This window comes from Phyllostomus discolor, chromosome 5, assembly GCF_004126475.2.
Source record: "Phyllostomus discolor isolate MPI-MPIP mPhyDis1 chromosome 5, mPhyDis1.pri.v3, whole genome shotgun sequence".
NCBI classification, from domain to species: domain Eukaryota; kingdom Metazoa; phylum Chordata; class Mammalia; order Chiroptera; family Phyllostomidae; genus Phyllostomus; species Phyllostomus discolor.
This window is the reverse complement of record NC_040907.2, coordinates 140,743,583-140,771,060: the sequence shown is the minus strand read 5'-3', so window position 1 is coordinate 140,771,060 and position 27,478 is coordinate 140,743,583. Positions and strand designations below refer to the sequence as shown.

The following is a 27,478-nucleotide window of genomic DNA, read 5'->3' as shown; positions in this document are numbered from 1 at the left end:
TGGGTACTTAGGTTGCTTCCAGTACTTGGCTATTGTAAATTGTGCTGCTACAAACACTGGGGTGCATAGGTTCTTTTGGATTGGTGTTCCAGGGTTCTTAGGATATAATCCCAACAGTGGAATTGCTGGGCCACAAGACAGTTCCATTTTTAGTTTTCTGAGGAAATTCTATACTGTTTTCCATAGTGGCTGTACCAGTCTGCATTTGCACCAACAGTGCACTAGGGTTCCCTTTTATCCACATCCTCTCCAGCACTTGTTGCTTATTGATTTGTTTATGATGGCCATTCCGGCTGATGCAAAGTGGTATCTCATTGTGGTTTTAATTTGCGTCTCTCTGATGGCTAGTGATGCTGAACATCTTTTCATATGTCTCTGGGCCCTCTGTATGTCCTCCTTGGAGAAGTATCTGTTCAAGTCTTTTGCCCATTTTTTAATTGGGTTATTTGTTTTCCTGGAGTGGAGTTGTGTGAGTTCTTTATACATTTCAGAGATCCAACCCTTGTCCGAGGTATCATTGGTAAAATGTTTTCCCATATTTTTGGTTCTCTTTTCATTTTAATGCTATTTTCTTTAGTCATGCAGAAGCCTTTTATTCTGGTGATATACCATTTGTTTATTCTTTCCTTTATGTAACTGTACTTCTTATAAATATTTTATATTATAGCAATGTTTTATATTAATATTTATTAATATTTGTATATTAATATTTATTGAAGCTTTAAATTCTGTAATATGCCATTTAACTTTTCCCTAAAAATGCATATGAAATTTAGTGGATTTCTATATTTCTGAAAAAAAAAATTAAATATACAGTGATTAAATTTGTGGACTAAAAATACCTTTAGGTGTTATAGAAATTGATTATATAAATACTTTATTAGGTTCTTCAATAAGCACTTACAGAAATTGATTAAATAATTACTTCATTAAACTGTTTAATAAGCACTTATTGAATGTATTCTGTGTGCAGAGGCTTCACTAGCACTAGGGATTCACGGTCAGAAAACCTTAAACATCAAAGAGTTCATTGTTTTGTGAAGTCATTGACCCAAAAAGTACCAACTCCAGAAACATGCCATAAATACCCCCAAAAGGCAGCCACAAGGTGTCAGGTGGGTTTCAGAAAGGGGCACATAGGAGAGTTTGTGGGGAGGTGTGTGGTCCAGGACAGTGCTTCTCCAAGGGCTGGTGCTCAGGACCTGTTTTAATTTGTTTTATTTCCAATCCATCATAATCAGATGCTTTTGTAAAATAAAATGCAAATAAATTACCAGAAAAATAAAATAAAAAGGCATAAAAATAATTGCTCACTTTTAAAAATATTGCATTGAACATACATACAAAAAATATGTCAATAAAAATATCAGAACAAACATAACGCTGGGTAAAAAGAATTACAACAGTTGGTCACATGGTCATTGAAACTGTGGGTATAAGCAATAAAAAAGTGAATGGCTTTTACACTTATTTTGCAGTCACAGCAAAACCAAATTTTATGAGTGCAGTAACAGTTCTCTGTCTGAAGTGAAATAGGTACACTTTTAAAGAACAGTGTATATATCAATATCTATTTTAACTGTGCCAAATGTGCTTGTTTCTTGCTTGTTAATTTTTCTGATTTAGGTTGAATTGATGGAAATGCCACTTGCAGGGAATAATGTGCATCTACACTGTTTTATGATTGATTTACTACACTCAGAGTAGAGAAACCAGACTCAAAGAGGTGCCTTGTTGAAAATAGAAAAAGTGATTTTTAAAGTAATTTCAACACACTTAGGATATTCATTTTTTTTTACCCAAAATGGAACAAGCAATGTTTTTTCATTAATTCTTTATCAAATTATAGCCAGCTCTATCAATTTATCCTTCAAAGTTATGGTTAAAGTTAAATATTCTTTCCAAAAAAGAAGAAAATTCTGACCTTTGTATGCTCTGAGTTACAATTAGCAAACTAATCTTAGAATATCACACATTGAATATTGTCCTTCTGTGTATGACTTGCATGTAGTTTGTACTAAATGTTTCTCACCTCATGAGGAGTTTGACAATAACTAAACAGGTCTATTCACTGTTCAAAAATATGAACCCACTGACCTCGCTCTTAGATTATTTAAGTAGTGTCAGTTTGCTATAAAAGCTTCTAAACTTCTCTACTTAATCTTTTCACAGACTGGTAATAGTTGTTTACTAATCATACTGTGAGTCCCACTAGCTACAAAAGATTCCTGAATTCAATCATGGTTAGGTAAGAGTGAGTTATATATAAGAAACTTGCATATAACTATTTAAGATAGATTATTTACACATTCAAAATGGTTGAGGGAAAAATCTCAAAATACATTTTTAAAAAGACAGTTTATCTCTTAATTCTTTATTTTGAATTTGTATAGAGACTTTTTTATTGTTGTTCAGTTTCAGTCATCCCACATTTTTCTCCATTGTTCTCCTCTGCCCCCACCCCACACCCGATCACAGTCAATCCCCACCCCAGTGTCCATGCCCAGGAGTCCTCTATTCATGTTCATTGACTTGTCCCTTCCCCTTCTTTCCCCCATTACCCCCCTTCCCCATCCCCTCTGGTCATTATCAGGTTGTTCTTTATTTCATGTCTCTGGTTATGTTTTGCTCACTTGTTTGTTTTGTTGATTAGGTTCCACTTATAGGTGAGATCATATGGTATTTGTCTTTCACTGCCTGGCTTATTTCACATACTCTCTAGTTCCATCCATGCTGTCAGGAACAGTAGGAGCTTCTTCTTTCCTTCTACAGTGTAGTATTCCATTGTGTAAATGAACCACAGTTTTTTGGTCCACTAATTTACTGATGGGCACTTAGGCTGTTTCCAGCACTTGGCTATTGTAAATAATGCTCCTATGAACATAGGGGTGCATGGACTCTTTTGAATTGGTGTTTTAAGATTCTTAGGGTATAGTCCTAACAGTGGTAGGACTGGATTGAAAGGCAGTTCCATCTTTAGATTTCTGAGGAAATTTCATACTGTTTTCCACAGTGGCTGCACCAGTCTGCATTCCCACCAACAGTGCACTAGGGTTCCTTTTTCTCCACATCCTCTCCAGCACTTGCTGTTTGTTGATTTGTTAGTGATGGCCATTCTGACCTGTGTGAGGTGGTATCTCATTGTGATTTTAATTTGCATCTCTCTGATGGCAGTGATGCTGAGCATCGTTTCATATGTCTCTGGGCCCTCTGTATGCCCTCCTTATAGAAGTGTCTGTTAAGGTCCTTTGCCCATTTTTCAATTGGATTGTTTGTCCCCTGATGTAGAGTAGTGTGAGTTTTGTGTATATATTGGAGATTAAACCCTTGCCTAAGGTATCATTGACAGATATGTTTTTCCATATGGTTGGTTCCCTTTTTATTTTGCTGTGTTCTTTAGCCATGCAGAAGCTTTTTAATTCAATGTAGTCCCATTTGCTTATTCTTTCCTTTTTATCCCTTGCCCTAGGGGACATATCAGTGAAAATATTGCTGTGTGAGATATCTGAAATTTTCCTACCTATGTTCTCCCCTGGGACTTTTATGGTATCATGATTTATATCTAAGTCTTCTATCCATCTTGGGTTTATTTTGGTGTATGGTGTAAGTTGGTGGCTATTCATTGTTTTGCATGACCAGTTCTCCCAACACCATTTATTGTAGAGGCTATTTTTACTCCATTTTATGCTCCTGTCCCCTTTGTCAAATATTAATTGACCATAGAGACATGGGTTTATTTCTGGGCTCTGTTCTGTTCCATTGATCTATATGTCTGTTCTTATGCCAGTACCAGACTGTTTTGATTGCAGTGGCCTTGTAGTATAGTTTGATATCAGGTATTGTGACCCCTCCTACTTTGTTCTACTTTCTCAGTATTGCTGAGGCTATTCAGGGTCATTTATGGCTCTATATAAATTTTGAAATGCTTTTTCTATGTCTGTGAAATATATCATTGATATTTTAATAGGACTTGCATTGAGTCTATAAATTGCTTTTGGTAGTATGGACATTTTAATGATGTTAAATCTTCCAGTCTTTGAATGCAATATATGCTTCCATTCATTTGTGTCTTCCTTACTTTCTTTCTCCAGTGTTCTGTAGTTTTCTGGGTAGTTTTTTTGGTTAGGTTTATTCCTAGATACCTTATTTTTCTTGTTTGCTATAGTGAATGAGATATTTGTCCCTAAGTCCTGTTTCTGATATTTCATTGTTGGTGTACAAAAATGCCTTTAATTTCTGAATATTGACTTTGTATCCTGCTGTTTTGCCCAATTCACTTATTAGATCAAGTAGTTTTTTGGTGGAATCTGTAGGGTTTTCTATGTACACTATCATGTCATCTTCAAACAAGGGCAGTTTTACTTCCCCCTTTCCAATTTGATTGCCTTTTATTTCTTTTCCTTGTCTGATTGCTGTGGCTAGAACTTCCAATACTATGTTGAATAGCAATGGTAAAAGATTTTACCCTTGTCTTGTGTCTGATTTCAGGGGGAAAGCTTTTAGTTTTTGCCCATTGAGTATGATGTCGGCTATAGGTTAATCTGTTAATGCTTTCTTATGTGACATATTCTTAACAGTTAAATATTAAAAGTAGAAAAAGAGTCAAAATAAAACTTATGCCAAACTATTGGAAGAGCTTCAACAGTAAAAGTATTAGATAAACATGTGAATAAGATTGAGAAATTTAGTTAATCCATATAGGATGTTTCTACATAATCAAGCAAATTCTACACTGGATGTTTTTCCTTCATTTAATCATTAAGTTGGTTATTGTATAAGCACAAACATAGCCTAAAGTCAAATAAGTACTAAAACAGTACAGTTCCAGCTTTGAAATAACATTAAAAAATGTCTGGAAGAATACAGGCCAAAATCTTAACATTTGGCTCAAGGCTATGGAATTACAAATAAGCTTTTTATTCCTTGGAGTTTTTAGTGCCTTCTAAAGTTTCAACCTATTACCATTGGGATCAGAAAAAAAAAGTAAAAAATTCAAAACTAGACCATGTCATTTGACTAATAATATAAGCCTTATTAACTCAATGAGGCTCTTCCCTAGAGAAGACTAACTATATGGACACATTAGACATAAAAACTTGGTTAACACTTCATGGATTCTGTTCCTCAAAAATCACAGTAAACAAAATGCAAGAGTTTCTGAACTCAATTCTTAATTTTTGGTTTCTATGGTCATTAGACCAATATGGATCATTATTTTAAAATGTTAATTCTTTTGAAGCATGCAATTATAATCAGGAAATGTTTTAACTTAAATATGTGTTATTTGTCATCAACTTTCCCTAATGAACAATCCCCATGATAGATACAGGATTGTTATTACAAAGGAGAGGCAGAGACAAACAAATGTCTAACACTTTGGTGTGTGTACTATTCTCTTGCAAACATAAACCTATGTGCAGAATAAAGAAAACACTGATGAGAAAACTATTTGCTCATAAAAATGTCATTTTTTTCTCTGAAATTAGAATCATCTACAATTTCGAGATGACAGATTTTTTTATAGATGTTAGAAGCTTCCTTCTCATCAGCATTCAACGTCCTATCTTGTATTATAATTGTTTGTTTTTATCTCTAATATAAGGCTATAAATTCCTTAAGGAAGTATCCTACTCTTTTTGTGTAATCCACAGTCATCTGAGTTATCTCTTATAGACAGGAAACATTGCATACATATGGGTGGATGGATGGATAATTGAGAGAATTTGGATGTTGTTTGCTTTTACTGTATTTGGGGTAACAGTCCTTCTGACATTCTTGAAAATATGATCCACTAATAATTATGGCTGTGCTAGTTATAAACAAAACAACCAAGCAAAAAGTAAACATAAAAGCCTTTACCTGAAGCCACAAAGTGAATGAACAGATTTTTCTTGATTAAAAGTACTAACATAATGAAGGATGCCTCTAAAATCTTAGATTTAGTTAAGTAACATGTCCCTACTAACTTTGGACACTTTCTATTTCCTTTTAATAAATATATTGTAAAGGACTTAAATTCAGATTAGGAAAGTCTAATGAGCTATAATCTTACACACCTGTCAAATTAAAAGAGCCTTTTCAAGATTTGAGATGATGCTTGGCAAACATTTTTCTTAGCACTACTGAAATATGTGCAACAGTTTCTGGTTGAAGATTTTACTGTTAACTCATTTTGACTTATGATGTTTAACTGTTAAGAATAGATTGCTATCTTATGTAAGGATGTAATAAAAAGAACTGTTATAAATGAGTTTTGATATTTTTCACACCCTATTTTAAATTAGAAAAGGCTGCATTTTAAATATTTTCTTATGAGATTCCTAAGCACTATAGTGGAATAAAGGATAGAAAATCATGAGGACTAATTTGACTAATATATGTTATTGAATACATACATGATTTATTAATATAACAAGGGCTTTGCAACCTGTAGAGTGAAATATAAATGCTGTTATTTTATAGCAGCCTGATAATACTGATCTCTGAGGTTTGGACTGCCTTTTAAATAAATCATACCCCTTTTATCTCTAGATGAAGTCTCATCCTGTCAATTGAAGAACAAAATTATACAATTTTAGACATTCCACTAAGTAATCAGCTCCCTGCAGAAGAAGGTTTTGGCTTAATAATGAAAACATCTTAGTAACTGAAATTATTACCCACTGAGGTTATTATCACTATAATGTTCTAAAACAAATTTCCTAGAATGAAAAACACAGCCCTTTAAATGTTATTTCTTAAGAAAATTTTTTATAAATAACATTCTTGACATGAAAGAGTCATTTCTTTCCTTTTTTCCTCTTTCTATTGCCTCCTTCTTTATTTCCTCTCTTTCTAGCCCCTTCCTTCCTTCCTCTTTTCTTTCTTGTGTACCCTAACTTTGCAAGTATGTTTAAACTAGGAGCATTAAACATAAAATAGGATTTTCCATTTGCTCTCTTTCTACCTGTATGTACTCAATTAATAACATTTTATCCACCTCCTCAAAAAATTCTGTCAAGACTTGTTAAAATTGGATTTCATACCCTATACTTAATATGCATGCAATAGGTTTGCTCTTGAATCTCACTGTATTAAAGTCTTTTGCTCATTAATGTCTTCTTTATTTATTTCAAAATTATGTCTAGAATATGTGAAGTTGGCTATTTTATTTTAAAAGTTTTTCATTCATAAATTTAATGATTTTCCTATAGTTTCCTATATTTGTTAGAACTGATAAATAATACCTTATGGTTTCTTCTCAGTCAGCAATTAAAGTTTTCAAAAATGTTTCATTATAATACCTCTTTGAGTAAAACAACAAGTCTTCTCCTTTGTATTCAAGAAATGTCATAGGACTGGGGTAAACATTTAAAAAGACATCTCATACTTAGAGTAATAATGTTCCAAATGTCTGTTTAATGAGGGCCCACACCGACGGCAGGTGTTCCTGCAGTGCATCAGAAAGAATGGAAAGTGAAACACTAATTAGTTCATACTTGCACCAGAAGCATAAAGTAATGTAATGTTGTCAGTTATTCAATGGCTAGTGCAGGGATATACAGACACCGTCATTTGGGGCTTATTAATATTGCTTCAAAAATCTACATTTTCTTAAACTTTTAGTTTAGCATAATGGTTGACTTATTGTTTGAGGAGACTTAGAATGCAGGATGCATTTGTTTCATGTTTTAAAAAAAATGTTATTTGGCCAAGATTGTTTTCTAAATAAAGTATATTTAAAAAGGACACATGATTACAATTTCAAAATTATAGTCCTGGATATTTTTACATCAAAAAGAAATTCCATATGTTTAATCTGTTATCAAGAGTACAAACATAAGTGTTTTCATAGATAGTCAGCCCCTTCATTAACATATAATATATGTATGTGAGTGTGTGTGTGGATGTTTGTGTGTCTAGATAGATAAAGTAGATATTGTGTGATGTGTGCACAGATAATGACCTATTATTTGGCTCTGGAAATATAGCTTATAGATTTTTTAAAACAAAAGTATATGCTTAAGCTATAATAGTTAAAAATCAAGATATTAAATCATAGCTACTTCATTATTACAACTCCATAAACAACAATAAAGCTACACAGAAAAAAAATACATAAAGATTTTCCCAGTACTTATTTGTGGTTAGAAAACTAGGAGTGATTTCTTCTCTCAGTTTTAAAATTTTTCCATAATAGAAAATTAATTGTTTTAAATGAAAAGCAATTTTCTATTAAAATTCCAATGGCTCTGGCTGGTGTGGCTCAGTGGATTGAGTGTGGGCTGCAAACCAGGGAGTTGCAGGTTCGATTCCCAGTTAGTGCGCATTTCTGGGTTTAGGGTCTGATCCCCAGTGGGGGCCACATGAGAAGCAACCACACATTGATGTTTCTCTCCCTGTCTTTCTCCCTCCTTTCCCCGATCTCTAAAAATAAATAAATAAAATTGTAAAAATAAAATAAAATAAAATAAAATAAAATAAAATAAAATAAAATACCAATGGCATATTACACAGATCTAGAACAAATATTTCAAAAATGTATATGGAACAAAACAAAAACAGCCCACTTACCATTAGCATCTTGAGAAAAAAAAAACAAACTTGGTTCATTTTTCCTGATAACTGATATCAAACTATACTTCAAGTCCATTATAATTAAAACAGCCTGATACTGGCATAAGAACAGTTATATAGATCAATGGAACAGAACAGAGTGGCCAGAAATAAACCAATACCTTATGGCCAATTAATATTTAACAAAGGGTGCAGGAGCATAAAATGCAGTAAGGACAGTCTCTTTAATAAATGATGTTGGGAAAATTAGACAGGTACATGCAAAAAACCCATGAAACTAGACTGCCAACTTACAATTCAAAATGGATAAAAGCCTTAAATGTAAGTTGCAAAACCATACAAATCTTAGAAGAAAATATAGGCAATAAAATCTCAGACATCTTTTGTAGCAGTATTTTTGCCAATATACCTCCTTGAGCAAGGGAAACAAAGGAAAAAATAAACAAGTGGGACTACATCAAACTAAAAAGCTTCTGCACAGAAAAAACAAAAACAAAAGCCATCAATGAAATGAAAAGGGAGCCCATTGAATGGGAGAACTTATCCACCAATGTTACCACTGACAAGGGGTTCACTTCCAAAATATATAAAGAACTTATACAACTCAATACCAGGAAGACAATCCAATTAAAAAATGGACAAAGGACCAACATAAATATTTCTCCAAAGAGGACACACAGATGGACCATCAGAGAAATGCAAATTAAAGACACAATGAGATATAACCACATACCTTCCAGAATGGCTACCATTGATAAATCAATGAACAACAAATGTTGGCAAGGATGTGGGGAAAAGGGAACCCTCATGCACTATTGGTGGGTATGCAGATTGGTGCAGCCACTGTGGAAAAAAATATGGAGTTCCCTCAAAAGATTAAAAATCAAACTGCCTTTTGACCCAGCCATCCCACTTCTGGAAACATATTCTAAGACACCCAAAACATCAATTCAAAAGCACATATGGACCCCTATGTTCAATGAAGCATTATTTATATTTCTTATAACCAAGATCTGGGTATGGTCCAAGTGCCCATCAGTAGATGAGCGAATAAAAACCTGTGGTACATTTACACAGTGGAATACTATGAAGCCACACAAAGAAGGAAATCTTACCTTTTGTGACAGCATGGACAGATCTGGAGATTATTAGGCTAAGTAAAATAAACCAGTCAGAGAAAGACAAACACCATATGATCTCACTTATATGTGGAGTCTAATGAACAGAATAAATTGACAAACAAAATAGGAACAGAAGCATAGATACATGGAGAAGACTGACAGCTGTCGGGGTGGGGGCCCTTGGGAGATTGGATGAAAGAAGGTGAAGGGATTAGCCAAAAAAACATGTATACATAACACATAGACACAGTCAACAGTGAGGTGATAGCCATAGGGAAAGGAGATGGAAAGTAGGTGGAGATGGGCAAGGAGGTGGGGAATGGGGACAGAGAGAGACTTTGCTTGGGGTGGTAGGTGCTTGATACCCTGTGCAGAGGACGTTTTATTGAGTTGTGCACTTGAATCCTGTATGGTTTTGAGAATGTGTCACCCCAATAAATTCAATTTTTTAAAAAATGAAGACAAGCCTTTCCTCAATTAGAGGGAACCTATTTTATTTCAAAAATAATTTTCTATTATATCAAGTTGGGGGCCTTTTGTAAGTACAAGTCATTTCCTTTCTTTTTTACACAGTAGCACAAAATAATAATAAATATTGGATCATTAGCACCACATAGAAAATTTATATTGTAAATTGAGGACACTTAAAAAGACATTTGAAATATTAATACTTCAAATACTTCTTTTTTTCATTCTTTTTTAATGTGATACTTCTAATTTGATGTAAGATTCAATAAAAATGAATATAAACAGATCATTAGCAGGTCTGTTTTTTTCCCCAGTTAGACTCAACTTACTTTTAACCTCTTTGCTGTCATTAATTTGTTTCTACTTTTGAAACTCTGTATAGCTTTGCCAAATGTAGGCTTTTCCATTTGTGTACTTGCTAAGGGAAATCTCAAACTGTATTTTTTTAAAGAGTGACCTGTGTGGTTTTTACTAAACCTAGTGAGATGAATAGTTTTGTTTTAAGTTAAAAATTCTTTATCCTTATCAAATTTGTCACCAGTTCACTCTCTCTAATTCTTTGATCATATACTGTTCTGCTTAAGATGACTTTAGCTTAAATAGTTACTAGGAGAAAGACAGGACATTTTTAGAAATATTTGAACTCTCAAAATGACTGAGTTTTAAATGTCTAAGAACCCATTCTCTCAATATATCTGAATATATTTGAAAAGCTAAGTTTTAGTGGTTGTTTCTCTTTGGTTTCTCTCTGTCCATGCCTTTTCACAATATTTTGAGTTTGGTTGTGTTAAAAATATCTAAGTATTGTAAAGGAGAGCAGTGACTATTAGGGAAAATGAATTATAATTCTTAATATGCTGCTGAATTATAGTCATCTTGGACAAGTAACATTAACTCTCTGTGCTTAAATTCTAAACTATCTATTAAAAAATGGAAAGCAACAGGATATTATCGTTTTTACCATAAGAGAAATAATTGTGTTTTACTTTAGAATACAAGCCATCTAGCCTTAGGAAATTTCTCTAAGAGTGACTTTCTCTAAATAATGACCAAGACATTCTATAGGAAGGTGAGAAAATTTACCATATAAAGAACAATCACAAAATAATATTTAAACATTTTCAAACATGGGAATTATTTTTACAATTTATTTTATCATTAATTGTATATATTTTTAAATATTTATAAGAACCACTGCCTATTGCTCATTCATTCGGCTTTCATTCATTTGGCATTCATTAATGCAATGCATGACAGAAAGCTTTAGACTCTAAAATAGGATTTTCAATCCCTTGGGCTTCTGTCTAGTCATTTTATTTTTGTATTAGAAATAATTAGTGTATTTAGCCAGCATCAGTTACCCTGTCCCCCGGATGAGATCATTACTTAAGGTCCTGCAATAACAGCTACTCACCCACCCCAAGTCAGCCCTAAGCTGAATGTCATGTTCCTTTTTTTTTTTTGTTTTTGTTTTTTAAGTTTATGTGAACACTTTTACATAAACATGTAAAATTAAGCAACATCTAAATTGAAATCAGCAAAGATAATGTTTCAGGACCTGAGTATCGTATTTTGTTGTTTAATCCAACACACAAGGCCATTTGTATGCATTAAGATAAAAGATGTTCAAATTGAAATGCAGTTTCTTTCAGCACTTTAAAAGTCTCCACACTTACCTCAAGTATTGTTGGAGATTTGATAGTTATCTTCAAGACAGAGGTTAGATAGGGGCTGCAGTATAGGTTTAAGAGTATGAAGGAGAATGACCCCTCCTTCCCTATCAGTCTTTTGGCTGTATGACTTTAGGTCAGTTTCTTAACTTCTCAGTCCTTAGTATTATCATATAAAATGGAGATAATAATCCTAAATCACAGGATCACTGTAACTATTGAAGTATGAGTTACTACATGTAAAGTGCATAGTGTTAGGTAGCTAAGGTGGCTAAGAAAGGACTGAAAACCAGAAAGGTCCAATTAAGGGCTTTTATTCAGGGTTAGACACTGACCAGGTTGGCTGAGTCCAGCAGACTATAGCAGCAAAGGAAGGGGGTAGAAGCGTTTTTAAGGGTGTGTAACAGACCCCTGGGGAGACCCCTGATGATCTGCCCAAGGTATCCTGGGTATAGATGTTTGTAAGACAGTGTCCTCTGATCACGGATGGCTGATTCGGAGATTTATGGGCCTTGCCTCTGGGTAAAGCTAGAGGGAGAGGGGAGGGGAAGTGAGGGTTCAACTAGTTTCCAGCAGTATGCTGTGGCTATGTCTCAGTTGCTTTTGATAATGAGGAATCTCGTGGTCAGGTCCAGCATTGGCGGTGGCTTAAGGTCCTCTTTTTCCCAGTACATTCTAACACATAGAACAATACCAGGTGTATAAGAACCATGTAGGGGAGGGCTCTGATTTATGTAAACACTTGGAATTTTGAACACAGACTTTCCTTTTGTTTCTTCATTCATTTAGGTCAGTGGTTGCCAGAATGTAGTATGTGTTAGAGTTACTGTATGTAGTTGCATTCAATAATTTTTGAGAGTGATTACTGTGTGTATGCACATTTATTTTGTCCTGAATCTATAATATGTTATAGACACATGAGTTGAGACTTCACTATATAAAGTGGGTATGGACATAGTTCTAGGTATATAATAAAGTATTGAACAGATTGAGTTGAAGGAGATACATTACTCTTCCTTGTTAATGCTCAAGTCAGTTTCTTCACTGCTGCAGAATGAGTTGACTTTTCGCTAATTCCTTTCTGTCAGTTGGCTTCTTATCTCCTTTATTTTGCATATGAAGATTATTTTACTGTTTTGTTAAGTGGAGTTAATGATGCTTATCTTTTATACTTTGAGAATTGGAATTAATATATGTTCATGAGTATTAAAAGAATAGTACCTAGAATACAGTAGTCATTCAAAAATTAGTAGGTCTTGATATTTCACTATTATAATTGGCTTTGGGATCTCTATCAGTTAGTGGGCCACAGACTTTATTTCACTCAATTCTTTGAGTATCTACTTTCACCAGGTACGGGTCTCAGTGGTGGAAGCTATGGAAGTGAACTTGACTGAAGAGTGTCTGCTCTCATAGAGTTTATATCATTACCTGTTGTGTGTCTTAATAATGTATCAAGATTAAGTGTTTGAACTCATTTTTATTTAGATCCTTTTAGATTGTTTCAGTATATCATTGACTAGGTTGTCCTTGTTAGAGCTTCATAGAGGATTTATCTTGTTCACTGTGTTTTTCCTTTAACAGATCTTTCAAGCATTTAATTGGAGGATTGGATGATGTTTCTAATAAAGCATATGAGGATGCGGAAGCTAAAGCAAAGTAAGTGACTTTTTTCCTCTGGCCTTCATCTTGATTTAACAAATGATTTTGAACAGAAATAATATCAAATATTTGGTTAGACTTTACAAAGTCCGTTGTTCTGATTAGAAGAAACTAATTACTTAAGAGGAAAAAGAAGCAAAGGATTCACGGTAATTGCCATATTCTGTCATGTATAATGTGCTCCCACATTTTGGTGTATATTATACATGGTATTATTATACCCATGGTATGTAATCATTATATCCATGTATAATGTGCATCCTTATTTTTCCCTCAAAAATTTGGGCAAAAAAGTGTACAGTATACATGGCAAATTACATAGTTTAAAATCCAATATTAAAAAATTAAATGTAAATACATTATTTCTCTCACTGAAAATACTTTCTGAATGAATGGTGGTTGTATTCAGTAGTTGTTTGTGAAATTGTATGAAAAATAATAAGGCTGGAAAATATTTTCCTGCATGACTACATTGTTGCTTTACATTGAACTTAGCACTGTTTCCAGAATGTATAAGATAGTGCATATTCCATTAACTACTGATTTAGTGTAATAAAACACAAGTTTCTCTACTAGAATAATTTGATTTAAAACATAGCTTTATTTTTTCATACAGAGATTTAAAGTTATTTAAGATTGGGCCTTTTCTGAAAAAATTTTAGGTTACTTATTAAAAACTGTAATCTATATAATTCTCTCATCTTTCCTCCAGTGCAGTAATTTAAGTAAAAATAATATAGTATTTGATATCATACAGGAAACCTGAAGGATTAAATAAAGAAAATCTGTCTGTAAATAGACAGTTCAGGGGCAGAATTGATTGGTTGGTTTTGTAGTATCCTAAAAGCAAAAGAAATAAAGTATATTTTTTCTTGGTATTCTGTGAAGATGAAATTTTTTTCTAGTACTAAAAATACTTAAAGTTCTTTTAACTTAAAGTATCCATTTATCTACTTCTGTTTCCCTGTTAAACTTTAGACAAATTCATTAATTAATGTTTTACATAACTTCAATTCCCTCTACTCAATGTTGAATCTACTCACAAACTTAAAATTGATCAGTGATAGTAAGTGATTATGAATTAGTTATATCCTTCTCAGTTTACCTTTGGTTTTGCAAAGAAAACTGTATATACATCTCATGAATTCTGGGCACTATGGGTTCTCTTTCACATTTCAACTAAAAACAGTGTGAAAACAAACTCACTGAAATTCAAATTCAGACATTTAGAAAATAGATATGGTGACAGTTCTTCAAAATGGCAGAGAATCAATCACTATAAACAATATGACGCTGACCAAGGGCTGGAAGCCTCGGGCTCTCCTGGCTCTCCCATTGCTGGCCAAGTGATCCTGGTCAGCACTCAACACCCCTTTCTCTCAATCTCATTACCTTACCTTTAAAATGGGATTTTTGTGATTTACTTGCTGGCAGTATGTAAAAATACTTTGTAAATTATAAAAGGTTATAAAAGTGGATGATATTGTTGGTAGAAGTAATTACTAGAAATATAACCTAATGCTCACTCATTTAATAAACATTTAGAAATTTACTAATGTATTTAATATATGGTTTGACTTACAGATAAAATTAGTACATATCTATAATGTAAAAATTATTTTATATGTGCAAGAATTCTTTAACCTTATATAGGCAAACTACTCTCATTTTGATAGCATGTCATGAAATTAAACCCAGTCTGGAAAATATACATAAATATTTTTGTTAAAATACATTATCATTTAGTTAAAAGAAAGTTTAATTATGACTAAAGAATGGCAATGAAATTACTACCTATAAATGTTTCAAAATATTTGACCAGAAATTTGACAGGATTATAAATTAGCCATTATATATTTATACTTGAATATAAAAAGATCCACTTGAATTATTCTGTTTAATTAATGATAAATCCAAATGAGTGCTTAACCCACACTCCTCAGTATTGATAATTACTTAGAAAATAGGAATAGCTTGATGAAAAAAATCTAAAGCCATTGATTCAATGCTAGAGAGATTGATAATATAACCTTTATTCCTCAAAATAGCCAAACAAGTAAATACTAAGTAATACTAATAATACAGGTAAATACTAAGTAATACAAGTAATACTAATATGTATGTATGTATAAAAACAAACATACATACATATCGAGGGAGGTATTATTATTACTTTAACAGTAGTAGCATTTTACAGCTTTCTATAATTCATATCTGAAGATTTCTGAAGTTGACAACATCTTTTTAATTAAATGCCCTGTCACTCAGAGAAGGTAAATAGTAAATTATTCCCCAGGGAAAGCTTTTTAGTTGAACTAACTAGTTTAAATATCTATTTGAGTTAACATTTTTGTCTCTCTGTATTGGATTTTTTTCCCTTTGAAACTGTTGTACCTTCCCTTTGTATTTCAGGAATTTGTAAGGTTTACCAGCATTGCAGGGATTAAGACAAGGCTGTAATTGCTCCAAAATGCCTTTAGAATTCTGTTAATATCTCTGTATTTTTATATAGATCACTAAATTTGTACCATTTAGAAGTAAGGTGGTCTTTTGGGTCCACTGTGGAAGCTTTATTTTTTAAAGACCACCTTGATTTTTGTAAAATTCATTAAAGGTAATATTAATATTTCTTAAAACCCAACTAAAATGATCATTTTATTTATTCATGTAAAATTTTTGTTGGTATTGTCTCATTAACTATGCTTATTTTGGTAAAAACAGAAAAAAATAGGTCTGACTATAAAGATCCATTTAGTTGAGACATTCAGAAGTTCAACTGTGAGAAACAATTAACCCTGTTTAGCGCTATCGGGCGTCAGTGGCAGAATGTTTCCACAAAACATACAAGTCATCCCTTTTAGAAAAACATATCAAGCATTCAACTTGAGTGGCTGGTCCAGGAAGATTGCCTTGAGAGAACTATTTAAGGGAAATGGTTCTCAAAACTCCTTGCTGCAGCGTATGTGCCCACAGCCTATTTCACGAGATGTACTTCCTACCAAGAAAATTATTCTGGACAGAAACTTTACCTTTATGGCATGTTTAAACTTCTCAGAAGTGCTGCTAATTATCTGCTAAGGGCTTCTCTTTCTAAATATGAAGTCATAATCACAAAGACTTTAGATGAGACAACATCAGATCAAAGCTAAGGATCATTAACCATTATTTAGAACAGCAAGCAGCATATGCGATGAAAGGTACGCATTATTTTCTTTTGGCAATGTGGACTCATTTGCTTAATAAACATTTAGAAATGTACTTACGATGAGCCAGGCATTGTGCTTTACAATGTGCATACCAAATGGAAATCTATTTTCTACCATGAAGGAGTTTGTAAGTTAGTGGAGAGAGTGATGTGTAACTCAATGATTATGTTCACTGTTCAGTTCTCATTTGTGATAATTACCGTGGGGGTATCACTGTTTGGGTGGTGAGTCCTATCTCTATATTTACACTTTGTCTTGGAAAAATGTAAACATCCAGAAATATCAAATAGAAAAAGTAAATGTTTTACTTCATTACAAGTATTTCTGATATATGAACATAGACTATTTCTGAAATAAAATACAGGGTCTGGCAGAAATAATGCCCCTTTTTATTACAAAATCATAAGCATGTAATTCTGTAACACAACAATGTCATACTCAAGCATACATTATGACATTTTAGGTGAAATGTTAAAATTAAAACTATAAATTATTACACCCATATTATTACCCTACCAACCACACTCAAGCAGGCATTACTTTTGCCAGACCCTGCATTTTTATTAAATTTACTGGGATAACATTAGTTGATAATATTACATATGTTTCAGGTATACAATTCCATAACACATCATCTGTACATTACATTGTGTGCACATCACCCAAAGTCTGGTCTTCTTGTGTCACCACATAATTGATCTCTTTTACCCTTTTCCTCCTCTCCTCACTTCATTTCCCTCTAGTAACCACATGCCGTTGCCTGTGTCTATGACAGTGGTTGTTTTGTTTATTCATTCGTCTGTGGCTTTCTGTTTTGTATCTCACATGTGAGTGAAATCATATAATTCTTGTCCCTTTCCATCTGACTTACTTCATTTAACATGATACTCTCAAGGTCCATTCCTATTGTCGGAAATGGTTGAGTAGTATGCCATTGTACATAGGTACCACATCTTCCTTATTCAGTCATTGGCTGAAGAACATTTAGGTTGTTTCTATGTCTTCCCTGTTTTAAAAAATGTTACAGTGAATGTAGGGTTACATATATCTTTGTGAATAAGTGTTTTCAAATTTTGGGGGTAGATACCCAGAACAGGGATTCAAGTTTTTCTATCATTGATGTCTTAATTGCTAAATACTGTACTCAGCAGTTATAAACAAGTGAGTTCTTTCTCTGAATATGAAACATACATACTGATATATATATATATATATATATATATTTGTCAACTCAGCTGGTTAATATAATAATTAATCATATAAATCTTTCATGTAAGGTTGTATTATAATAAGGTGATTTACATACACCGCGGTTATATTCCTAGATTATGGTCATACAGAGAGGAAAAATAAACAACCAGTGTGTTATATACAATCATGTCTATTTTTATTAAAATATATTTTTTACTTTAATAGAAATATAGTAAGATAGATTTTTTAAAAATTATAGTCTAAACTAATCAAGAACAACTGCTATTACTATCTTTGTATTTTATAATTATAGTACATTTATGACTTTATATTCTGCTTTTTTACAATTAACATCCATCACATTATAAACATTTATAATGCTATTACATACACTTCATTAATGCCATTTTGTTAGTGGCCTGATAACACAATGAATGCCCATATAGTGTTTGAAACTGATTCAAGTTTAGCCTTATTGATTCAATTCATTGTGCTTTTGAGAAATCTCAACCATTTCTTTTAAAAAACAGCAAGTAACAAAAAACACCTTGAAATTGCTTCCATCTAGGAGCACTTTCCAAACTATTTTGTGTCATGACATGCACAGAAAATAGGCGCAGCATATTGTGCCAACTGGTTTAGCCACCCCAAACTCTACCCTGCTTATCTGAGAGCCAGTGGGATCCATATTGAAGCCCTCTGGTTGGGCAGCTCTGATAGCTGTATGAATGCAGATTTGTAAATGTATTTATTCATGACTAGCATTGGAGGTTCTCAATACTGATCTCCACAAGGAACTCTTTCTCATGGCAAAAATCTATGTAAACCTCCAAATGAATATAGTCATGTTTTTAAATCCACATATCACTTGTTATAAATATCAATTTAAAGACTCGCTACAATGACTCTGCAGCCCCTCATGTGCCAGCATTGCCCGTGTTTATTCACTTCATCATAAGCATTCCTTTATCCAACAGATATTTCCTGTGTGCCTGCAAAGTGCCACTATGGAGGAGTGTATGACACAGATATGCCCTTTGCCTTCATGGTGCAGGTGGCTCAGTTGGAAAAAGTCACACAGTAATCTTTCTGGGAAGCCTTCCCTGAGGAAGTGACATTCTAACTAAATTTGAGCTGAGTTTTAAAGAATTAGCTGGTACTGGTTAGGCAGGAATTAGTTGGTATTAGCTGGGCAATGAAGTGTGGAGAGCATTCTAGACAGAGAGAGAGAGCATGTGCAAAGGCCTGCAGTAGGACACAATATGATATGCACAAAGAGCCAAAGTACCGACATTGCTGAAACCTAAGATGTAAAAGACAGAGATCAAATAGATGTTAAGGATTTAGGGTAATTACTTCAGGTGTGTAAGCCAGCCAACTGGTTTATATTAAAAGTGAGCACTCTTTGCTCCATGATTGGAGGAGTGAAAAGCAGAGGCAAGAAGAACCATATACTTTCCAGGTAAATGCTGATGTAGACTAAACTGGAGTGAGGGCAGTGGGAGTAGAGAAGAGCATTGAGAGATAGTTAAGTGGCAAAGCCAACAGGTTTCCTTAAGGAGATAGATACTGTCATGAAGGGGAGAAAGGTTGAGGAAGATGCAAAGAGCTGGGGTCTGTAGATCACAGGGAGGCAATAGTGTTTACTAAGACAGAAAAAGATTGGATGGTTGCTGGGTTTGGAGAGTAGGTTGGCCATGAATTGATTTTTTTTTTTTGGTCAGGTTAAATGAGGTGCCTCTGAGACATGATTAGGGAGGTCTGGAACTCAGAGAAGAGGTTGGTATTCATTTAAGAATAATAAGCCTTTATATGTTAGATGGTAGTTTAAAATGTAGGTAAAATAGCAGAGGATGACAGGAACTAGCATTGAAAATTGATTCTTGAGGAAGTTTAGCATTTAAAAATCAGGGAAAGGGAAAAGATTTCACACACACACACACACACACACACACACACACAGGAAAAGAGAGATAAGACACTGAAGGAAAACCAGATGTATCGCAAAAGCTATGTGTTTCAAGAATGGGGGAGGAGAGAATAGTTATTGTATGTTGAGAGGTCCTGGGTGTTAGTTAATGAATACTAATTAGATTTATCAAACTGCTGGTCATTTTCATTTTAGGATGGAATGATTGAGATTGAGTTCCCTAACATGGACTGAAAATTAATCTAATTTGAAGAATTAAGTCAATGAGCTTATATAAGGAATTTCAAGTGAAATAGTCAGAAATGTGTAATGGAAGATTATGAATCTTCAATATTGAGACAGAAGTGAGCATATTAAAACAGCAGAGGAGACTGCATAAGACTGAGAGAGTTTAAGACTAGGTGAGTAGGTCTCAGGTCCTTTTAACTTCCATGGACAAAAGCAGATCTCTTCAAAGGGCAAATCATACCATCTCCATGGATAAGGTTTACACCATTTCGTGATTTGATTTCTTAGTTAAGGGTCTCACTTAACCCTTAGTTAAGGGTTTCATCTTAAGGGGAAGGATACCGGCCAGCAGTATTCATCTCAGCTGCAGAAGTTCATCGAAACACAAGAAAAACATACACAGAGACAACCAGGTCCTGTGGAGAAATAGGGACCGAAGGGTCACTCCTCACATGGGGAGCGCCTATGGCCACCCTGTCTCCTGGAGGGTGCTGCTTGGCCATCCCCTCTAGTGGGGAGTGCCCCGTCTCCATACCCAAGCAGCTTTTTATTGAGAAAACAGACTTAGTTTGTGGATTCACAGTCTGGCAGAAAAGATCAAAAGATGTAGGCAACTTACAAAGGAGGGGACAGAATTCCTGCTGAGATTCTGGGCAAGGTTTGGGATTTTAACAGATGGCTCAAAGGGCAGTTTTGGTTTCCTGTTTGTGCTTTTAAATTCCAAGTTAATAACATTCTCCAGCAAACAGATCTCACAGAATCTTGCATATTCTATGTCCCAAGCCTGATCACCCTGGGGGTCCGCTGTTTCTGGTCTGGGCTGTTTCACCCCTGCAGGCCTGAGAAGACAAAGGCAGCCAGGAGACTTGGATTTCTCACATCCAGGGGCAAAGACTCAGGCTTTGACAAAGCCAAGGGGGCAGGGGTTGATGTCCATCACCCCTTCATTTCCACAGCCCCTTCTCTCAGGGCATTTCCATGGGATTGTGTCTGTCTTAGATTCATTCTCTTTCTTAGAGAATTGTTACCCGTCATTGACTGCCAATCATGCCAGGGAAATAAGTTTTATCTCCTTAGTGGCTTCTGGTTCGGAGGTCTTTCACTCAGCCTAAGTCACGGGGGGGGGGGGGGGGGGGGGGGGGGGGGGGGGCGTTACAGCTTCCTGAGACCAGGCAGGGTGGTCCCTAACAATCTTATATTAGGTAATATTCCTTGAGGTTTAAATATTGTCTTCTCTCTATAGAACCTGTGAAAATTAAAACTTCTCCAGAGAGGAATTAATTTTTTTCCCTAATGTTATAGCATAAATTTATACATAAGCTCCTTTTTGTCCAGAGATGACATGAGAGGGACACAAAGAGGAGGGAGGGTCACTGAGCAAGGAGGCACAAATTGACCAGAGACTTAAAGATCTGACTTGAAATGACCCTTTTTCTTACCCTACTGTCCTCACTGTGAACCATCATATTCACTTATTCTTTGCCTTGTACCAAAAAGAGAACTTTCATAATAGATTTATGTACTTCAGAAGGAAAACTAAAATAAGCAAGAAAGACAGAACTATGGTCAGGTGCCAGAAAAAAAATGCTATGATGCAAAGCAGGGTCCAGATGACAACATACGGCAGCTAAACGATGAAGTTTCACAGTCACTTCACCTATCTCTTTGCAAGAATGATAGAGAATATTGCTTGTATGAGGGCTACTCTTTTGGCCTCTTGATTTAGTCCAAATAAAAATTTTACAACTACTTCCATAAGTAGTCCTCGCTGAGTTTAAGTTCTTTTTCTGTTTATAAGTTCATCTGTGAAGGAATGTTTTAGCCTGATATTCCCAGGATTACTTTTGGTGCAAGCCTTGTTGTTTGACACAACGTGACAGCAGTAAAAGATGTTCTCCCATTACATTTGTTAGCAGAGACGGCCCTTTAATTGCTTGCTCTGCTTGTCGTGGGGCAGTTGCTCCATGCTCTTTGGCCCATGGAGGGGAACTGTGAGTGTTACTCAAGCCTTTGAAAATCCACTCATCAAATGCATCTCAAAACACAGGAGGCTATGCAAACCAGAACACAAATCTGTGTTGTTTGATAACATCTCAAATGCCTCAGGGTTTTCTAGCATCAAAATAACATAAAATTTAAATGCACAGTCAAATACACACAGCGCTACTCTTTTGAATGCCCCGATTTTCAAATTTTGGCCTTTCTTATTAGTGTTTTTCTGTCAGGCATTTTAGACTCAAGATCTTAGTATTCCCACAATCTTATCAACAATTTACTTAAAACCAACTTGTTCTTCATCTAAGCAATTCTCAGGAAAATGAGCCTGGAAAATTGTTTTTCCCCTGATGGAAAGAATTCAAGAGAGCAAATACCCTGTTCCAAAATGAGGATTATAAGCAAATTAACAGGAAAGAATACTAAGAGTGGAATTATGAAATAGCCGTCAAACCAGAAATAGTGCTTGCTGACCACTTCTAGGGTTGAGGAGTCCAAAGACAGTCTCATTCTCTAAAGAATAAAAAGTGTTTTCCATTTTATTGCAGGGCAAAACATAGGAGACTTGGAAAGTGTGCACAGTTGGCCCTGAACTAATAAGTTGGTGTAAGAACTGTTTGCATTTGAAATTATAGTGCATGTAATAAGGCTGGGGAGAGGTGTACAAGAGTTTATAAGGCCGGCAGTGCTAACACAGTAGTACTTCAATGTGATTTTCGACAACAGAGAGCATCAGAGTAAATTTATCTTTTAAGTGTCATAAGACTGATTGGGTAGCTCTCTTAAAAGATATTTTTCAGGATAAAGCTACTTGGCCTTGGAAAGGAGTACGTTTTTCTGTTTTATTAAAAAATTTAAAGCTCTCAAAGGCCATTTGCTAAGTTCTTCTCTGTAGCTCTTATCTTTAAGACTCTCTGGGGAGTAAGACTTTATAAGGTGAATCCCAGTATGTCCTTGCATGCAACCTTTTCTAACTGACAGAGCAGAGAACTACAGATAATTGAAAATTCCAGTGCTGCCCACTTGCTTGGTGAATGTAGACAAGCCATTTGGTTGCTAACTCCGTTTCCTTCTTCTGAAAAGAAGGATGATTTCAGTCCACTCTTGTTGTATTAGATAACAGCAATTGGAAATTTCTTTTAAAACACCAAGCACTACTTAAATCCTAAGGTTAATTTGGATCCACATAGCAATCAAGTCAACCTTCCAGAAACCCTAACTTTCATAGAAAAGAGAGCAACCCAAACAATGTGTTTTTGGGTATGTTGGCATTCTAGAGCCTGTTGTGATATAATACTTTTTAAAAAGCAGAAAAAATACCTATAATATTAGTATTAGGTCCATTTGTGTTCTTAGCAGTTTTCATTGAAAATTAATAACATTTGGCTAAACTACCATGTCTTCAGCAAAGGCAATCTCTCTCATGGGAGTGAAGATAACATTTAGCATAATTATAATCCCACTTTGGATACAACGTTGGGCCATTCTAGAAAGAAAACCTTTGAATCCACTGAGAGCAAGTGAGGCTAATGCTCAGTGCCGAAAGAGGTTTCCCTGGAGGGGCCATGTTCAAATAGCAAGGGAAATATGCCTTGGGGTTGGGAGACCTGGGCCTTAGTCACAGCACCGACACTAACTTCTCCATGTGACCTTCAGCACAAGGTCTTCTAGAACCTAGCTCCTAGCATTTTTGGGTCTATTCCCCACTCCTTAAAAACGATAATCTTAAACATCCTGTCACGTTAAATGCTAAGAATGTAGAAGTTAAAAGGCCATTCTTTTAGAAGCATCAGTACTTTTTATATAAAAACAATATTTTCAACGATGCTGTTTTCCAAACTTAAAATGGAGAGATCTTTGTGGTGATCCATAGACAACAGACTCTTAAGGATCATGGAACAATTGTGGGTCTGTATGTTAACAGAGGTCCCTAAGTTATATCTCTTTCCTCTTAGAATCCAGAAGTATTTCTGTTAGTGCCTTATTCGAAATATTTAGATAGAAAATCATGCACTTTTGCTTGAAGTACATTTTGATAACTCATGGTAGTTAAATTAGACTTTAGAAACAGAGCCATTTTCATTTTCATCATTATACATACAGTTTTTTTTTGCCATTGTGACATTTAGATATGGTAATAAGCAGGCTGTCATTCAATAGAAAACCATTAGAAAATTACAGAGTTCCTTTAAAACTGTAAATGTTATACAATATTTCCCCTATGAATTCTTTTAGAAAGAAATGATTTTTAAGTAATGAATTTAAACAGCAACATAAAGAGTTCTGATATAATAAACTTAATATACCATGTTAATTTATGTCTTTAAATGGTTCTGTGAGGAAGACGAGATACAGAAGTGAAGCTCACAGCTATTTGCTTGTATCGCACCAGCTTCCTCCGATGCATAAATTGAGGACATTAGTCAACTTTATAAACTGCATGACTTCAAGCTGCCAGCCTATTCCCTAGTACATATATCAGACATGTAAGGATATAAAACAAAAGCTATTACTCTAATATTCAAAAACTCTTCAGGCACTTAAGACAACCTAGATACATTAGTGATTGAGCTTATTGAATGGTAATAATTCTAATATCTTTGAAAAGGAGATAAAGTCCTCTTAAAATGATGAATTTAAGACCACTTTTAGTTTAAGGAGTTGAAAAACATGACTGGTTGGGTTTTTAAGTAATTCCCTATCAGCTTTTCTAAGCATTTTTTTAATAAAATGACCCTGATTTTTTAAGTTTGGTGTGCATGTTATGCTAATAAAATTGTCTTTTCAAAATATCATAATTTAGTAAAACATACAGTTTTACTAAAAATACTGAAATTAAAATACTAAAATTACTAAAAATAATTTTGTTTAAGGAACTGTTCTCCCAAATAAGGTCCCTTGCTCACCATGCTGATAAACATTAATTTCAGGCACTCCTTCGGATGGAGCTCATGATTTTTCCTGATAAGCCTCTTAATGTTATTATATTACTTGAATAATTAAATTAATGATGAAGAGGATGCTTTAAACTATAAAATAATTCTTAATTTAAAATGGACTCCAAAAAGCTGCCAAGGTGAAAAAGACCATTGACAAGATGATGCCTTTCTAAACAGACCAGATGGATGACAGAGGCGCTTTTTTGAGTGATGGCACAAACAAGGAGAGTACGTAAGCCCCCTACTTTGGAAAGGTGTTGAGATACACGTTGATTAACAAACATTCTCTTTAAAAAAGATAAATCATTTAAATGAGTGATCAGAACAATAAATTCATGTGTTAATGTCTACAGAGGAGTAAGTACAGAGTGCAGGGAAACAGGAGTATAAGAGCAACATTTAATCACTTATCAAAATGGGATTTCCTTGCCCTGGCCAGGTAGCTCACTTGGTTAGCGTGTCACCCCGTATACCGATCTTATGGGTTCTGTCTCCTGTCAGGGCACTTACAAGGAGCGACTGGTGAATGCATAAATAAGTAGAACAACACATTGATGTTTCTCTCTCTCTCTCTCTCTCCCCCTCTCCCCCCCCCAACCCCCCTTTCTCTCTCTCTCAAATCAATAAAAATAAGAAAGTTTTAAACAAGAAATATAGCATGTAACAAAGATTTTTATTTTTGTCACTTTAATCATTCATTTTTACTGTGTTTTTTCCATTACCATTTATTTCCCCATACCCTCTTCCACATCCACCAATAAAAAATGTGATTTCCATGCCTCATTTTTTAAAAACCGGAGATGCAATAATTACATTATACCATGTATACTTTTAGCTCATATTTTCAACTGTTTATTATAGTTAAGCCACACTAAGAAATCATAAAAGTCAGGTAAAAATACTTCTTAAAAATGCAACATATTCCTAACAACTAAATAGATGTTGTTCAAAAACAGAAATGATCTTACCTCTCTGTTCCTTAATATGACCACAGGCAGGCACACTATCTGCTTTACATAATTTCCCTTTTATCTACCTTATTATTTAAATGCATATGTAGTACTGTATTTTGTTAATGTTTCCTTTTAATTGTGTTACTATTCAATAAAAGAATAGTTAATAAGAAATTTACTATATTAGATTTGACCATATGAAACTGTCAGTATTTGACCACTTTTAGCTAACTAGAATAGCAGTATTATATGGTTCAACCTGTGACTTCATAAATATCTGATGCTGTGATTACTACAAGTACTTAAGAATTAGGCCACTACTATCAATACCATACTATATTACTTAACTGTAATTCCCACTTTTGAATTTTAGTAGTTTCATAAACATTAATACCTAAATCAATTTATTGATAACCTTATTTTCTGAGCCTTAGCCTTTTGCTACTTTTGTAGTCTAAGAAATGTAGAGCTAGTCCTGGTTGGTGTGGCTCAGCTGGTTGGAGTGTTGTCCTGTAAACTGAAAGGTCACGGGTTCAATTTCTTAGTCAGGGCACATACTCAGGTTGAGGGTTTGATCCCTAGTTGGGGTGCATATGAGAAGGAAACCAATAGTTGTTTCTTTCTCACATTGCTGTTTCTTTCTCCCCACTTCCTCTCTGTCTTTCCCCCTACCCGCTTCCTCTCTTTCTAAACCAAACAAAAAAAAATATTTTTGGGTGAGGATAAAAAAATGTTACACAGCTATACATACAAATTTTTCAACCTCAGTGCTGTTGCCACTTTTGCCTGGATGACTCTTGCTTGTGCTGGGCTGTCTTGTGCATCACAGGATGCTTAGCAGCACCACTGGCCGAGGCCCCATTCTGAGCTGTTGACTCACAACACTACTGATACCAAATGAGTGGGGATTTTCCACACCGATAACCAGTTCTCCAGCTCTCTGGATGCCAACTGAATGTCCTACAACTCAATCCAATTCTGAACTAACAACCTGGAATTAGCACAGACCTCATAGGTTAAGTATTCAGTCCCCCCTGCGAGACTGCCCCCACTTCAGACACCTGTTACAAGTCTCAGGTTGCCAACTCTGCTTCTGACCAACCAGTTATAAATCAAAGGTACCCATGACCCCTGTTTTAGGGTCTTTAAGTTCCTAGAATGGCTCACACAACTCAGGAAGACAGTTTACATAAGATTACTGATTCATTATAAAGGATACATCTCAGGGACTGTCAAATTGAAGAGCTGTATAGGTACGGGTGGTTGGACACAGAACTCCCATGCTCTCTCCTTCCAAGCACGTTGATGGATTCAGCAACACCAGAGCTTTCCTAACTGCATTGTTTAACGGTTTTTATAGTGATTTCACTATGCAGGCAGAATGGATAATATCGTTGGCCATTAGTGATGAAACTCCGGTTCTAGCTTCTCAGTCCTTTCCGGAGGTTAGAGGAGTTGGGCTAACACTTCTAACCCTCTAAACATGCCTTGCTCTCTCTGACCACCAGCCTCCATCCTGACATTATCCAGGGGCCCTGGCCACTGCTCATCTCACTACT

The 27,478-nt window shown here is 34.8% G+C and overlaps 1 protein-coding gene across 5 annotated transcripts in view; it reads left to right on the top strand.

Annotated features, from left to right (window-relative positions):
• Window positions 1–27,478, top strand: part of PRKG1 (protein kinase cGMP-dependent 1) — a 1,342,121-nt gene that overhangs the window by 1,211,225 nt on the left and 103,418 nt on the right. For all 5 annotated transcript variants that reach the window (XM_036027548.1, XM_028511229.2, XM_028511228.2 and 2 more), the window contains one exon: window positions 13,400–13,474. In XM_036027548.1, coding sequence (XP_035883441.1) covers window positions 13,400–13,474 — 75 coding nt within the window. The remainder of the gene's footprint in view (window positions 1–13,399; window positions 13,475–27,478) is intronic.